General features: G+C 44.5%; 1 protein-coding gene across 1 annotated transcript in view; it reads left to right on the forward strand.

Moving 5' to 3' along the window:
• Positions 1-8,347: 8,347 nt before the first annotated feature.
• Positions 8,348-16,770, forward strand: part of ZNRF2 (zinc and ring finger 2) — a 53,927-nt gene continuing 45,504 nt past the window's right edge. The window contains exon 1 of the mRNA XM_031590284.2: positions 8,348-8,974. Coding sequence (XP_031446144.2) covers positions 8,533-8,974 — 442 coding nt within the window. The 5' untranslated portion in view covers positions 8,348-8,532. The remainder of the gene's footprint in view (positions 8,975-16,770) is intronic.

The following is a 16,770-nucleotide window of genomic DNA, read 5'->3' on the forward strand; positions in this document are numbered from 1 at the left end:
CAGAAAAAGAATGTTTCTGAGTGAGCATGCCAATCATTATGGCTTATCTAGTGAAAGATGCCACATGCTTTCTCCTGCTCTATCCTTATTTCTGACAGCTACTTATGCTTCTCATGGTCTAATTGGGCCTGCCAATCCTCCCTGCTCATCCCAATCTGTCCAGCCCAGATGCACAAGTCTGAAATGTTTTTAAAATCTGCATACGGTTGTTGATTACAAGAAATGGGAAAAAAATACAGCCTAGATGTTGCGATACATTTCCTTCTTTGTGATTCTATTTGTGCTCAAGACAAATAAAACAATTGCAAAAATTAAAAGAAGAAAATGCATCTTAATATTTGGGCTGTCTGACTCTGGGGGTGGGAAGAGTACTGCTGGCAGATGAAGGCCATATTTCCTCTTGAGGCTTGCACTCACGAAGCAACCAGGGCTAAACCCTCCCATTTGTTGCTTTCTGTGCTGTGAAAGAGGAGGAGGCGAGAGGTATCTCAGGTAGCACCAAGTGGCAGCAGATACAGCTTGCCAATGTGCTGCAGAGCCCAGCGAACAGCTTCTAGAGGATCTCATCAGGAGTGCCTGGCAGGTCAGGACCCGCTTTGTCTTCACGCAGAGAAACAAGAAGTGCCCCGTTCTTGGGAAGCCACTTGATGAACAACAGGATTCCCTCTGTGGAGCACACGTCTGCCAGCCGCTGCTGAACCTTATTGCTGCAGCTTGCCAGGAGCACGCTGGCATTTGGGCTGCAGCGTCCCAGCGGGGCTGGCAGAGCTCACACATCCCCCTGGGACCTGAGCCAAAGCTTGGGATTCAATGGGTAAAAAAGCCCATTGATCTCAGAGCTTTGGGATCTGTCCTTTTCCTCTTCTCCTTTGAGGATTTATCCATTGTTTACATGCATATATCACTTCTGAAGCATACGGAGCACTTGGTTTTAATCTCACATTTCCCTGGTGACGGGAAGGGAAGTGTGCTGGCAGCTGGCACTGAAAAATACTCATTATTCTGTACACTACTATTGCTTTTTACTACCCCAAGAAAGATAATAATTACAATAAAAATTCACAGATTTTTTTTTTAATCAGTCTTTGCCTGCCCTTAAAGGCACAGTAAAATATCACAACACGCAATTTTTATGTGTCTACGGAAAAATGATGAAAAAGTATCAAAACGGGAAGTGAAAGAACATTAACAACTAAAAGCCACTGTTAAGTGAATGATCCTTTTTAGAAAAAGTTCAGAAGGAGAGATTCTGATTTAGCAGAGGCCTGGATTCTCTTCTTGAATTGGAAGGTAAGAACATTTTAGATTTTCATTCCACTCCAACACCTTTTTGCTTCTTTGTTTCCACGCTGGCTAGTGCAATTTTTTCAGCACTAGATGTCAGTGTGGACATGCGATACCAGACTGCTTTGCATTTTTCCATTCACAAGAGAGGAAGTAATGACATTCAGAGTGAAACTAAGCCTCCCCAGCCTCATGATGTGCTTCCTACAAAACAGGTCTCTTCTTTCCCATCTGACCTCCACAAGGAAGGTGTACAATCTCATACTGTCCTTGTTTTGGTTTTGTGTGGCTGTAAAAGGGTTCTCTTCATTTTGTGATCACATCACATGGAGAAGACTCCATGGCTCCGGAGGAAAAGCTTTGTTTAGGAAGGAAAAGGGACAAATAAAATGTTCTGAATGATCCTGACAAATTGTGACCCTCCTAAGGAGGAGATATGCAGGTGCTCTACATGGGTAGCTAACCCTGCAACTACCAGTACTCATCCCAAAGAGAACCTACTGTGAGGCTGTCTGTGCATGCACATCACCTATAAGAACGTTTTATCATATAGAAATGGCTTGCTACATCAGACTGTTACAAGAACTAACTTTAACTGTTACAGTTCTAACTTGATCCTGGCATTTTCTGAATAGTGAACTGAAACCAGCTTAGAGCAGAGAAGCCTACCAGGAAGTTTGTGCTGGGCTTCCAAAGTGGTAAAAGGACGCTTTTACTTTCTATTATTGTTTATAGAACAATTTGTTTCTTCAAAAATTGTTAAATTTGGACTCTTGAATCCAAACCATGAATGTCCCCATGCTTTTACCGGAGGATCTCCCTCACTCTGTAAGCAGGAATTGAAAACAAGGACACAGCTTCTCCTGCTTCCGGGAAAGTACATATCAGCAACAGAGAGGAAGAAGTGGCTTCACAATTCTTTCGTTCATCTCTTACTTCCATAGGTTCTGTCTTCTGCCAAGTGGATCAGAGCCAGCACAACAGATGGAGTCTTTTACACCACCCTCGTGCCTGCTTTACACCAGGCATGGTGTGCAGCAGCCCAGGCAGAAATGCTTCTGGCAGAGCACGGGAAGTGGAGCCCTCTGACATTCCTCCTGACTCAGTTCAGTTGCAGCCCTGATCTGGGTCTTCAGAAAAGTCCAGTTACATGCTTTTGCTGTCTTCCTTATGCACTCTGATACATATACTAGTAAACTTTGCTTTTAATATACCTCGAGGTCTTTACTGTCCCTGTGACTTCAGTGCAAGGAGTCACCAAAATGCATGCATGACTGCCTAAGCAGCTGGGCTCTAAAGCCCTTTGAGGAGCTACCTGGTATGTTCTTATTTCTCATTATTAGGCTTATCAGCAGCACGCTGTAAATAGAAGGCTACGAATGATTAAAAGAACAACACTTCTATGATTTAAAACTATCAATTGAAAGTACTACCACATACTGTGCAAAAATGAGGAAAAAAGATTTTTTTCTCCTGGATTCTGAAAAATTAAGGTAATATTTGGCAGATAATACAGAACCTGAAAGAATACAAATTGTACTTGGCAAATCTAATGTCACATGGCTCTACTGCCTGCTCTCATTGCTACATATTTTGTTTTGTTATTGTTTCTGTAATTTCCATTTACTCACTTCTGTTTGTAGATGTCTAGCATTCAAGCAATTAGCACTGCCAATGAAAGATGTATCCTGTAAAAAAGCTTGTCTGCAATCAGCTTCTGAAGACTGATTTACCTGTGTAATATCCACAATGTCAGGACTCAAAGTGCTTTCTTTATTAGCTATCATGAATTGTTCAGACAGAGCTTTCTGTAAAGCCAAATGCCTCTCTAGGTGCAGAAGGGATTCATGGTCTGGCACTCTGAACTGCAAGACAAGGCAATGTGATTCAGGAATATACTCTGAAAGATTCCAGTTATTTCCCTCTGCAGAAATAAAGAGGGCTGAAGCCATCAACAGTCCTCCCCCAACTCCCAAATCCACATTCAGCTGGCATTTCTGGGCACTGATATACGAGAGCTGAAAACAAGAGAGTAAACATACTTCCCATCTGTTAGTTTGTCCTCCACCCCCTCTTCTGAGAAATCACAGTAACAGAAGAAATCAGCTGGATGGAACCTTTACAGGTCAACCTATCCACCCCCACATTCCCATACCCACAGATCTGTGTATTAACACCCAAATAAACATAGATTGATGTCAGTTCATTTATGAATCAGTGCAAGTGCCCTTATTGTAGGCACGGGCACTGTCTAAGCCACAATTTGTCTTCAGTTATTCCTTGAGCACACAACAAAATGGTCTGCACTGCAGTTTCTGAAGAAAGATAGCACAAGGGGGTGTAGGTGCACAAAAGGTTTGGAAGCATACGCTTTGGGTTACATGCAAAGCTGATAAAAAAAACCCCACCAAACTAACAAGGAGAACTAATGCAGTTTATTACAGAACCAGTAACTAGCCTGATGATGCACTCAGAGTTCAAATAGAATAATTTGAGTCTGTTCAGACTGTGGAGTGACCTCATTGCAGCCTTCCAGTACCTAAAGGGAGCCTACGAACAGGAGGGAAATCAACTCTTTACAAGGGTAGATAATGGCAGGGCAAGGAGAAATGGTTTTGAGGGAGGGAAGATTTAGGTTGGATATCAGGGGGAATTCCTTTACAGAGAGAGTGGTGAGGTGATGGAACAGGCTGCCCAGAGAGGCTGTGGATGCTCCGTGTCCCTGGAGGTGTTCAAGGCCAGGTTGGATGGGGCCCTGGGCAGCCTGGTTTAGTATTAAATGAGGAGGTTGGTGGCCCTGCATGTGGCAGGGGGGTTGGAGATTCATCATCCTTGAGGTCCCTTCCAACCCTGGCCATTCTGCGATTCTACGATTCTATGAAATGGCAAGTTCTTACAAATGGCATCTGATATCAGGTATAGTTACTATGGTACACAGTGGCTACAGTAATACAACCCTGTAGAATGGCCTAGAAATTATTATGGAGAATACATTTTCTAATAAAATTATTAGACTGAAGTGTATATCTTATCGTGCTACTTCAGAGCACATAGTAATGGAACGCACAGCACAAACTGCCATTTCTTCAAGTAAATTATTTCCACATCTTCTTCTTGTGTAAATGGTCAATTGGTACGTCAAGTCAAAGTCAATTTATTTTTAAGACTAAGTAAGTTATCTTTCCTGCGAATATTAGCTTTCTGCATGGGTAACTTGTGTGTGCAAAATACAGCACATTGTTTACAGTGTGATAGAAACTTCAGAAAAGCATAAACTTCAAACACAAGGCAGAAGGTTTTAAACAGAATCTTCCGAAAACAAGGACAAGCTTCCTCACAGTAAAAACATAAGTAACCACACATTTCCAGAATAACTTTAGGACCCAAACCTCAGAAGACTTTCAGAGCTGCTGTGCTTTTTTAATACATGAAGACTCATCACAGCATAGAGCAGGACTGTTTTTACTGCGTTGGTATAAGTAGATGCATAGATTTTCACAGGAGTAAAGTCAACATGAGCAAAGTGTTATTCAATGCAAGTAAAAATCTAAGATATTGGATAACAAGGTCTTCTACATCTCTCAGCATACCAGCTGGTTATACACTGGTATCAAAACGCTTCACAAAAAGATGCCTGCCATAGGTTTATGTGTAATTCACGGTCATGTGGACAGGGTAAATGGGATCTATTTCATTTAGCATACAGATGTGAACATATCTGAGGAAAGTGTGGTCTGCCAGATGGCTAAAACTACCTGCAGATGCAAGGCCTGTGTACTTCACACACGTATAATTTAGAGGGATAAAACACTTCTGTTTTTCTTCCTCTATGACCAACCAAACACTTCAAAAGCTTCTGTTTTCAGTGGGGAGCTGCTGTATGGTCGAGTTTATTTTAAACACCTGAAATATACAACAATGTAAAAATATCATTGTTCTTTTCCAACCACAGTGTGCACCCCTAGTTTGATATCTGATCAGAAAATCCCCAAGCCCGATTAAAAGCCTACCTTAGCTATTGGAAAATTAACTGTGTGCTATGAGTTTATACAGTGTTTTTACAACTCTTCTTTAGAAATGAGTACCTGGTCAATTCTGAAGAGAATTTTAATCTCTAGCTGGCCTCTTTAGTCCAGAGTCAGATACTTTTGCCAGAGATGAAATCTTGCTTGAGACCACATTGTAATAACAGAATCATAAAGGTTGGAAAAGACCACTAAGATTACCTAGTCCAACTACTGACCCATCCCCTTCATGCCTACTAGCCCATGTCTCTCAGTGCCATATCTCCACATATCTTAATCTCCCTGTAAAAGACACTGAAGAGAGTAGGAGGGCAGAAGGAGGATAATCCATCAGTATAGCTCACTGATCAAAATTAAGACCCCTGTTTCAAATATTTATCAGCACACATTTTCCAAGATGTGCAATAGTATGTATTTTTAGCTAGTTTTGGTGAAAAAACAAGCTTATTGCTTTCACTTGCTGATAGACAAGGTAGTGTGACTACAGCTAAAATGGAGGCACACAGTTAATAACAAAGAATAGCAAGTGCATGTGCCTGCCTAAATCAGTTTTTTTCCACTATCCTGGAACAAGAAGGTTAGTTTCTATTTTATGCTTATTTAATTACGAATAAGATTCCTTAGATATGTTTCTACAAGAATAATAACAGCATTCATCCACGTAGGCCTACAGAAGTTAATTTATATATAACTGTGTACTTTCCGCTGAGTTCTTGAAATCTGTGGAAATTTGGTCAGCAGCAACACGTTCTACTTTCTCTCTATGCTGTCTCTTCTTGCCAATGATTATTTTCTGCAGTGGGTAGGAAATTGAAATTTTTATGCAAACTACTTCTAGAGCATATTAATAAACAAATGGATGGAAACTACAGTGCCAGGTACTTGCCTCTACAAGACTTAATGCTTGTAGATAGTCATTCGTTAGAAGAAACGCTAGCTTGAAAATCTAACTTTACTATTGGATATACAGAACAAATTTCTGTATGTATAGAAAATTCTATTCAACCATTAATAAGAGCGTGCAGAAAAGATGGAGGAGAGAAAGCTGTCACAGAAGCATGTCACACTGCTCTTCTGAAGATGTAGGTGTTCTCTGGGGTATGCGTCCTGTTTAGATTCACACTTGATAGTGAGATCTGCAAACATTAAACACACCAGCTGCAAAGCAAAAGCAGAAGCCAAAGGAAAATAACATCTCACTGTGAATATCCATACTTTCTGAGAAGGAGGCAGAGGCTGTCCTGTTGCTGAGGCTCTACAGCTGAGTCTTTTTCTGTGAGATACTCTATGCTGTTAATCTTCTGACTATCACTGAGTAACTCTTCAGATGTCTTCAGGCCTTTTTTCCCCATAGGGTTTACTATTTAATTTTAAATTGAACAAAAGGATATTCATAACCAAAGAAGATCTATTTAATACCTGCTCAACTCTTAGGATCACCATAAAGAAAATACAAATGGTAGCATGGTACTTGTAGCAATGCAGTACTTTCAAAACACTGTTTATCCTAACAGCCAGCCAGCTCCACTGCCACTCACTTGTGGAGATGCTAAGAATGCACAGACAGCTCCTAGCATACTGGCCTCTAACAGGGTGAAACAGGCAATGAGGGTTCTGCAAGCAGTAGAAATTATGAGTCATGTAACATCCTTTGCCCATGTGAATTCTTGGAATCAAGCAAAAGAGGAATTCCTATGGCAGCTTTTCCTTCTGTGGGAACATTAAGGGGATCTCTGCCTTTTACTGTTGAAATCTCTGAGATTTTGCCTCCTCCACCATTCAAAGCAGCCAGGTCTTCTTGCATGCCAAACTGTGGGCTGCACTGTGTCAGAAAGCATCTGTAATGGTGAAGGGAAGAGGGTTGGAGGGGAGGCCTCCACATCTGTTCACCTCTGAAAATGAGTATTCTCGGGCACACTAAAGCAATACTTTGTATGTGAATTCAAGTATTGATCTGTTTTGCTGTATTAATCGTAAAATTGTCTGAGGACTGTGCCACAGGCAGGAGTGCAGCTGGAGCCCAGCCCCGCGATGGCACACAGCACTGCCTGACGGCCACATGCCATGCGTGACAGCAGGCAGTCATCCATGGAACAAGCCGTCACCTTGCGTGGCTGACTGCAGGAATCACGTTTGCGTACATTCAGAGCGTAAGACATTGGACATCGCGTACCATTAAGGAACTAAGTATTTCTGCCCTTGACTTGTTTCACTTTGAGCAAACAGAGCCTGTTTGCCACACGGGTACAACTCACGGGACCGGAATTTGCGGGCAGTCTTTATTGGTCTACAGCATTCAGCAACTGGGGCGCTCCTTCGGGTGAGGACAGCCTCTCTCTATCCGCCCCGGCCCTGAGCCGGCCTCGGGGCTGCACCAGCCGGGCACATCGCCGCTCCGAGAGCCGCCTCAGGACAGCCCGCCCCGCGCACGCCGAGGAAGGACGCGGACACGCTCGGCGGCCACACGTTTTATTACAACGGCCACAGCGGAGCGCGGCACGACGCGGGTCACACGGAGAGCCGCAGCTCGCCTCGGCGCGGCCCTCGCTCCCGCCTCCCCGCGGGCACCGCCGCCAACGGCCGCCCCTAACGGCCGCCGCACCGGCAGGGGCTTTAACCCCTTCTCCTCCCCGGCGGCCGCCCGGTCGCGCTCAAGGCGCGCCCTCCGCTCCGAACGAGGTCTCGCCTCGGCCCCGCGAGGGCACTCCGCGCAGACGAGCCCCACGGCCGGCCCCGCCCGCAGCGCCGCCTCGCACCTCGCGTGAGGAGAGGGGCGGGCCGCCCCGCTCCAGGGGCCGACACCCCGCCGCGCGGGGGGAAGGAAGGCGCGGCGCGGCACCCGCTCCCCGCGCGGGGCCGCCCCCAGTATGGCGACAGCGTAGAGGAGCGGCTGCGCCGCCGTGCCCGCCCCTTCCCGCCTCCCTCGGCACAGCGCGGCGCGCCGCGGGCGAGCGAGCGGCTTCGGCGGGGCGGCTGCCGCCGGTGCCCCACGGAGCGCGGCGCGGCGGGATGGCGGCGGCGGGGCCGAGCGGCGGCGCGGCGGCAGGCAGCAGCGTGCCGAGCAGCTCACGGCGGCGCCCCGCACCCGCCGGCAGCGGCCGCGCCGGGACCGCCAGCTGAGCCGGATCGCGGCGGGCGGCTCTCCCCTCTCGGCACCGACGCACCGAGCGACGCGTTCCCGTGCCCGTGTCCGGCGCCTTCCCCTCAGCAGGGCGGCGGGACCATGGGCGCGAAGCAGAGCAGCCCCACCGCCGCCAACGGCCGCACCCGGGCGTACTCGGGCGGGGATTTACCTTCCTCCAGCGGCGGCGGCGGCGCTAACGGGACCGGCGGGCGGGCGGCGGGCGGGCGCTACCCGCACCTGGCGGCGGCGCCGCACGGCGCTCCCGGCGGATCGGCGGCGGCGGCGGCGGCGGCGGGAGGCGCGGCGGGCTCTGCGCCCCGCAGCAGGTCCCTGGGAGGTGCCGGCGCCGCGGCGGCCCGCTCCGCGCAGTCCGCCTTCAACATCCCCCACAGCAGCGGCCCCTACGGCTCGCAGGACTCGGTGAGCAGCACCCCGGAGGAAGGCGGCCGGGAGCGGCCCGCGGGGGGCGGCGGATCGGCTGGCGGGCCCCGGCTGGTGATCGGCTCGCTGCCCGCGCACCTCTCGCCGCACCTGTTCGGAGGTAAGGGCGGCCCGGCGGGCGGGAGGCGCGGGGAAGGAGGTCGGGAAGGGCCCGGGGGGGCGTCCTCTCCGTACCCGTCGAGGCCGGAGCCCGCACGAGTCGCTGGGGGACCGCCGTCTCCCCGCGTTTGTGAAGAGTTTGTGGGAAGTGGGGGCTGAAAACTGAAAGCAAACCCGAAGCGGCGCGGCCGGCACGGTTAGGAGGAAGCGGAGCCTCCCGGCCGCCGACTTTAGACTTTAATAGCCGTAATCAGTGCCTGTGTAAATACTCCTGCCTACTACTTACATAATTAGAATTTAATTGGATCATGCGTCTCGGCCGTTTATTCTAAAACCGGACCAAACCCCTCTTTGGATGCTGATCGCTACTTGGCCGGCGCTCGTGCCTTCGAAGCTCTCGGGTTGTGAGTTGTGTGAGTTAAGAAAAAGAGAAGCGAAAGAAAAGTTATTTCCCCTAAGAGAGGGGCACGGAGGGCAGCTGTCGGTGTTTCCCTGTGCAGCAGTCCCGGGCACGGCCACGTGCGTGGGGCAGGAGGCGACCCGACGGTCCGGGCTCACCGAGGAGCAGAGGCCCTTTGAGAAGTGCATTAGAGCTGGAGCGAGAGGGTGCAGCTTTTTGTCTCAACAGTTCTATTTATTTAGCTGGTATAGGGTTTGCTTTTACTGCCTGGATTCTCTCCTTTAATTAAGAGCCTGCACGGAAGCTGCCGGCTGCTCTCAGCGCTGCTCATTCTAAAGGTCGCTGTTAGTGCTGGTCACGCACTCAGGTGCAAGGTGACCTTTTCCAGTGGATTCATTCTTTTGATAATACCGATATGTATCATAGAATACATGTCTTACAAGCAGTTTGAATACCAAACAGCTTCCCCAACAGCTTTATTCTGGGAAGGGCGGGACTCATATCAAATTACCACGTTTCTGTATTGCAATTAATGGACTCGTGCGTGGCATTTGCAGCAGACTGGGTTTCCTCCTTTGCTCTGATGCGACCTGTTGGCAATCAGAGCCTGGCGGGGCGTGCAGAGCTCTGTCACATGCCCACAGCTGCACTGACCTGGGGGCACCAGAGCTGTCACTGCCTGCAGCCAAAGCCATCTCCTCCCTGCGCAGTGCTGGGATGCAACAGAGAGCTGCCAAGCCCTGTCATGTTAAAGGACTATTTGCCCTGAAGAAAACTACTGCTGTCGTAGCACTGAGCTGCTGAATAGTAGTGCTTTGTTGCAAGGGTACTTGCTGTAGCATCAGGATAGCTTGCTAAAGGTAGGTGCTTCTTCTGGTGTTTCTTTTAGTGAGGAAAAGATGCCCTATGATGAGTGTTGTGAGGTTCATGCTAAGCACAAGGGAATCGTTAAAGCATATAGCTTTAATGTTGTCCAGAAGAAAAACTTTTTTTTCCCTTCCCAAACATTATCTGATAGCCTGCCTTGCTTCAAGGAAGCTCCAAATTAAATACAAGTGCAGTAATGAGGAGCAATAATTTACCTAGGAAACTGGTCACCTGCAAGAAGGTCTCTTCCAAACAACTCTGAACTTGATTATGTTTTTTTTTTATGGCAGTGTTATTTATTAATTTATTAATATGTAATAATTACTGTCCTACAGCTTGTCTTGTCTTTTACAAATCTCTGAAACTGTGCTATTAAAGGGGATGTAGGCTGAGATGAAGCAGAGCTTATTGCTTCTACTGGTGCAGAAGTAGCACCAGCAGAGGTGCATTCTCTTCATCTCCTCACTAATGAACAAGGAATGCTGTATGTTGGGATTTTAGTAGCAAGTGTTAAAATAGGCTCTCCTTAGGTAGTCATGAGGTGATCATAAATCATTTTGCTTTTTCTGTTCTAAAAATCTTAGTATTTCGTATCAGGATGAGTAACTGTTAAACTGGAATACTGCAGTGCTTATGAAAAAGACCTCATTTGAAACATTCCTTTTTTTACAGTTTAAATATTCTGTGATATCAGTGACACAACTGGGTGATGCTGAATGTAGGCATCCCAGTTTAGTTGCATGCTTTATTTTTTCTCTATTTCTCATACCAATTAGGTGCTTGGAATGCATATCCCCACTGAAGATCATAACTTGGTATCCTCAGCATAGTGAAAAATAACTTGAAGGAGTGTTTTTGACCTGATGGTAACTAGCTCAAGCTTGTCTAGGTGTGGTATCTGGCATTTAACTTGTGTATTAAATGCAAGCTTAAAGTACCCTCCCTTGTTTTGTAACTTGCAAACAGTATTGTTTCTTTTTGTCTTGAAAACACCAAAAATAACTTGGAGAATTAGCACAGTGATTCTATTCAAATTAAAAAAAAAAAAAAAAAAGAAGAATAAATTGAACTGAAGTTTTTTCTATTTATAGTTTTAGGGATACTGCTTGGCTTCATTGATCTGTGATGTGTGGGTGGGTGTTGTACTTTTGTGATTACTGTAATTAATTTACCATTAGGGAATTACACTGTATTGCCATTTTCACTGAGCAGCTTTATATACAGAAGAGAAATATATACATATTAATTCTCTAATGTAATGCATTTAAATCCATACTATGCTTATTAATGTTATTAACATACTAGAATATAGATAGCATTGTATTTTCAAATGTGAACGTATTGGAGAATATGATGATATAGCTGCTCTGTTCCTTTGACTAGAATTGCAGTAACAGCAGCTTTGCCTAGCTCTGAGGATCCAGTGGTCCTGTCTGACCTCAGGCTTGTGTACCTCATGGTCACAATGGAATGGAGTAAATACTGCTATGCAGCCTTGTGTCTTAGCTCAGATTAACATTCACGGACAAATTGAGTCCCTGGTCTCACGGAATAAAAATAAAAGAACTCCAGGCCGTGTTTAAGTCTGTGCTACAGGCACTCTTGGAGTAGTCTTAGAGCACTAAGCACAATGAGACCCAAATTCCATGAGATCTTATGGCACTCCCAGATGTAGAGGACAAACCTACGCGTTATGTTCAAGCACTTTCTTGCAACACAGTGCCAAGTTCCAGTTTCCTTTAAGGTGATAACGCTGCTATCAGGAGTTTGAACCAGTAGTTTCCCACTTTGTTCCTCCGTGAACAGGACTTCCCTTCTTGGCCCCAAAGTAAATATTCTCACCTTTTCTTAAGAGCAACATGCTGAAGAGTTGGTCTTGAGATCCACAGGTAATTTCATTTTTTCCCCTGTTTTTAGGCAGTGACAGTTTCTGCACAGACTGTCAGCTACTGCTATAGCTCTAACCTGTTTTTGTCAGTAATGCTTGTCACAATCAGTTCAAACTGGAGCCTCTTTCAGAATTTTCTTGTTTTGGGTAACTGCTGAAGTATTACTTTCATGACTTGAAATGTTGATAGCTCTTTATATCCCTCTTTTTGTGATCTTATTCTGGGTGGTCACAACAGGGAGAATTGTTGGTGAAAACATCTGTTGGTAATACACATAGTGCTTAGTATTGAATTGCTTCTTGAGAATGTTGCAAGAAGACTAGATTAAAAGTTTTAACATACATCTGTGTCTTAAAAGTGTCTTAAGAAAAACTATGTAAAAATGCAACTGTAGATTGCAAAAATGTCGCGTATTATTTTGTTGGTGTGGTGTTTTTTTTTTCAATTTCCACATCAGTTCTTCATTAAGATTCACTGAGAAGAGACCTTAGAAATATTACTTGAAATCTCAGACTGTGTCTCACACACTTTCGTATGATGTATGGGTAGAAAGATGTTAAATGCATAATATTAGCGGGTAGAACTGTTGACGTCTTTCAGGTCTGCTTCAAGACTTGGAGTAGTAATTTGACATTAGGTTGCTTCTCTGTGTTATTAGGGAAAAGAAGTTTGTAATGTTCTTCTTTAGCCAAATAATGATCAGGCTTTTTCATGAAGTACACCTTACAGTGCAGGATTTACTGCCAGCCACTGACTGTATGTAATGCTTTCTGGGTAGAACCTTTCATGTGTTTTGTAGTAGCATTTGTTGGCAATAGTAGCTAGTAGAGGTGATGACTGAGTTCTCCAGGTTATGGAAAAAGGTTCTCTTCATCTTTCTCATACCTGTGTTCAGGAGGCAAGTATTTTCTGGTCCCTTCCTTGCCCTTCTCTCTCAAAAGTAGTGCTGCTTTGTGAAATCATGAGTGTGAAACTCCTAAACACTTGAGATTTTAGTGTAGATCCTGTTTTGCCAGTGAAGGTTATAGCTGTGAGGTCTTTGCCCTCTGACTTGAGAGGAGTGTTGGGAAGCGTGCTTTGCTCTGAGACTTTTGGGATATCCTCTGCGTGTCTGTGATCCGTGTCAGGAGCAGTGACACTTACTATTGCAGTTTGACCCTGTTTTTTTGATGCTTGGGGAAGGCCAGTTCGTCTTCAGTACAACATATACTTCTCTACCTCTAAGCCATTCAGAATGAGGAAAGATTGTAAGGTTTTTGTCTAATAAAAGCTATTGCTTTTCCAAATATCTTTTTCTTTAGGGATATCATGACACTGCCATATGCTATTGTGAACACAATAAAAATAAAAATCCTGTGTGCATTTTGAGATAGTTTTACTGTTGCTGTTCAAAGGTCTTCCAAGATGCAGCACGATTAAAACCAAGAGACTGTGTTTGTTTTGGTGATTTGATTAGTTTCTGTTCTCTTGGCTGCAGCAGTGACACAGTCATAACCATGTCTATAACTTTGGGAAAGGAGAGTAATGGTCGTGAAAGGCTGTCTTTATTGTGCTTCTCATAGAGGAAGGCTAAAGTGGAGTGTATCTATACACATATGTACACCTTTACAGAAGTAGTGAGGGAGATAGATGTGTGCCTTATTCTTTCTTCAGTTTTACATATGAATTCACTTCAGAGTGAAAGAGTCACTTCAGCAGTTGCTGAAGATATGGGAGGTTTTGGAAATGTATTAGCATCCTATTAACTAAAATACAGGTTAAAAAAAAAAAAAATCCAGTGTGCTAGGAAGGCAGTTCAAGGATAAATTTGTTGATAAGGAGCTCCTGAAGAACTCTGCTGACAGATGAGTTTGAGGAATCTGATCACCTTTCAAGGTCACACTGTCCTGCATTTAGTGGGCTCTTCTGTTACTCATGTCTACATATAGTGGGCAACATAGAGCTCCTGACAGTTAGCAGAGACATAAACTCTCCTGAGGAGCAGTCTGAAGACAAGAGAAAGGAGCAAAAAATCCACAGCCACCACCTGCCTTCTTTAGCTCAGAGTGGTTTTAGTCTCAAATGTTACGTGTTTGGACAGATGAGCTAAGAGAAGTAAGGAGCACTGCCTGGGTCTGCCAGTAGTGCTGGTGAACCTCCTGGGTCGTGTTCTAGTTTCCTTCAAATGGGGAGATAGCCAGGTCTCTGTGATGATGGAATTGGGGTACCTGGACTAAAGGCTGAGGCAAGTGATAGAGTAGCTTTGAAGGGCTGCTTTTCTTTTTTTCCTCCTGCCTGGTAAACAAAAGAGGCTAGAAGAAACTGAATAGTAAGAATGGTTGTACTGCATTTAGAAGAAAAACTTAAATAGTTAATGATCTGAATAAAAGGAAACAGCTTAATTATAATGCCATATACAAACATTTCTTCTGGCTGTCAGGGTGGCGATAACATCTGACAGCCTTTAGAGTGCCAGTTCAAACAGGGCCTTCCTCTTTAATTTCTTCCGAGTACCTCATCCAACTCTGGTATCCTGACAGTGTGTCTCTCCATGTGTTCTTGTGTAATTGCAGACTACACTCCAACAGCCTTCCATGTCATTTCTTTGTCTTGTAAAGAAAGCCTTTTGTCACTGCTAAAAATTCAGAACTATTTTTATAACACATTGCCTACCCATCTGCTTGGGTAAGTTCTCTCCTGTTCTTGGCAGCTGTTCATGGAAAAGTTCATCACATAGATGTTCTTGATTTGTTGTCTTATCCTTGCATGAAACTTTTAGGAGTAATGTTAGGAAGATTTTTGGGTAGGTTTTCTGTGCTACTTGCAGATACATGAACCAAACTTTTGTATTATTTTCAAGATTCTTCTGGAATGTGTCTTCTGCTCATTAATGCTTTAATTAGTTTCAGGAGAGACCCAAGCTCATTTCTCCACTTTCTGTTCATTTACTGTGGTAATGGAACACATTGTTCTTGCATGTTCTTAACCTTTGAAAAGGAAAAGTGAGAAAAAACCCTTAATTTCTCTGAATTTTTGTTTTGAAGTATTTTAAAGGATGTGTGCCTGATAAATCAGAAGAAAATGATTATTGTTAAAAATAATAATAAAAAACCAAAAACCTGAATAAGACCAAAACAGTGTTTCATAAGCATACAAGAAATTACTGTCTGCTCTCAGCTTAGATATCTCCTAAACAAATGCCTCTGTTTCCAAGGCTGCCTTTCCTTTGTAAATGATCATTGTGACTTTCATAAGGGTGTCTTAGTGAGTATCCAGAGCTCACTGGTGCCTGTTATTTGATAGGCTTCAAATTCCTGACACCTGCAAAAATGGGAGGGTAAGCTGTAGTAGGAATGAAGATTGCTCTTGCTTTTGCTCAGCAGCATGTGCTGCTTCTGCTCTGTGTGTTTAAATTGCACTGTATTGACCTGGGGAGATCAGGAAGCACATAAAAAAAAAAAAAAAAAAAACTTATAGAGTTTGGGATTACCCAGAGAGGCTGTGGATGCTCCCACCCTGGAAGCATTGGAGGCCAGGCTGGATGGGGCTTTGAGCAACCATGTCTAGAGGGAGGTATCCCTGCCTATAGCAGGGGGTTGGAACTAGGTGATCTTAAAGGTCCCTTCCAACCCAAACCATTCTATGGTTCTGTGTTTGACTGGTTGTCGGATAGAATGCTAACTTGTGTGATTCTACTGTAACTCACAGACTTCTCCAGGAATTGACCTACCTGGCTTATTTTCTTCATCCTTGTTTGCTCTGTCTAAAAATCAGACCACCCCAGACTGTGAATAGTCCCCAAAGAGTGGGTGTGCTGCATACCATTGTGGATATTTTTAGTAGATTCTGTTTGCTGACTGACTTAGTGCGCTATAAATACAGCGTTCTCATCTGGCACGCACTTTGCTTGTCTTCTAGTAACTTACAAGAAATTCATCTAAGAATAATGTCAAGAAAAAATGAGCAGTTACAATTTGTTTGGCTTTCCATGCCAGGTGTCACTTATATAAAGCAATTATTTAGCTGCAGTTTAACTGCAAATGGTTTTTGAAAATATCAAAACACTTCCTAGTTGGGCTGCTGTAATTACTGTGTATGTCAGATTGATTTATAGCATGATTTCATTACTGTTTTAAAAATTGAAGGTGAAATTTCTACTTATGAGATGTTAGTTGAGTGACTAGGGTGTTATCAATACTAGGTGATTACATGCTATGTCAGTGCTGGCACATCTCCTATGGAACGTGCATAATGGCTATTCTCATTTAGTCTTTGTAGTGAACTCTGCTGGTTATATATGACTTTTTGTCAACAGGTGTCTGTCATGCTAGTGATCAACATTTTAAATGTACTTAATGATTGAACATTTTACTTCCAGGAAAAGTGTTCAGAAGAGTTTCAGTCTTGTGTCATTTCTTGACACCAAACAATGTAATATGTTGGAGAAAACTTGATTTGTGAAAAGTGGACGAGATCTAAGCTTTATGAAGACTACTTGGGCTGACAGCAATGTGGAGATTGTTTGATCCTGTCCACACAGGTTGGCAGGTTTAAACTGTCAGGAAGCATAAGGTCTCAGAGTGGTTGCCTGTTGGAAGCATTCTAGTTCTTAAATTCTGTGGAGTGTTCATTTTCTTTTAGGGTCTGGCCACCTTTAAGTTT

The sequence above is a fragment of the Phasianus colchicus genome, chromosome 6, assembly GCF_987193195.1.
Source record: "Phasianus colchicus chromosome 6, bPhaCol1.hap1.1, whole genome shotgun sequence".
Taxonomy (NCBI): Eukaryota; Metazoa; Chordata; class Aves; order Galliformes; family Phasianidae; genus Phasianus; species Phasianus colchicus.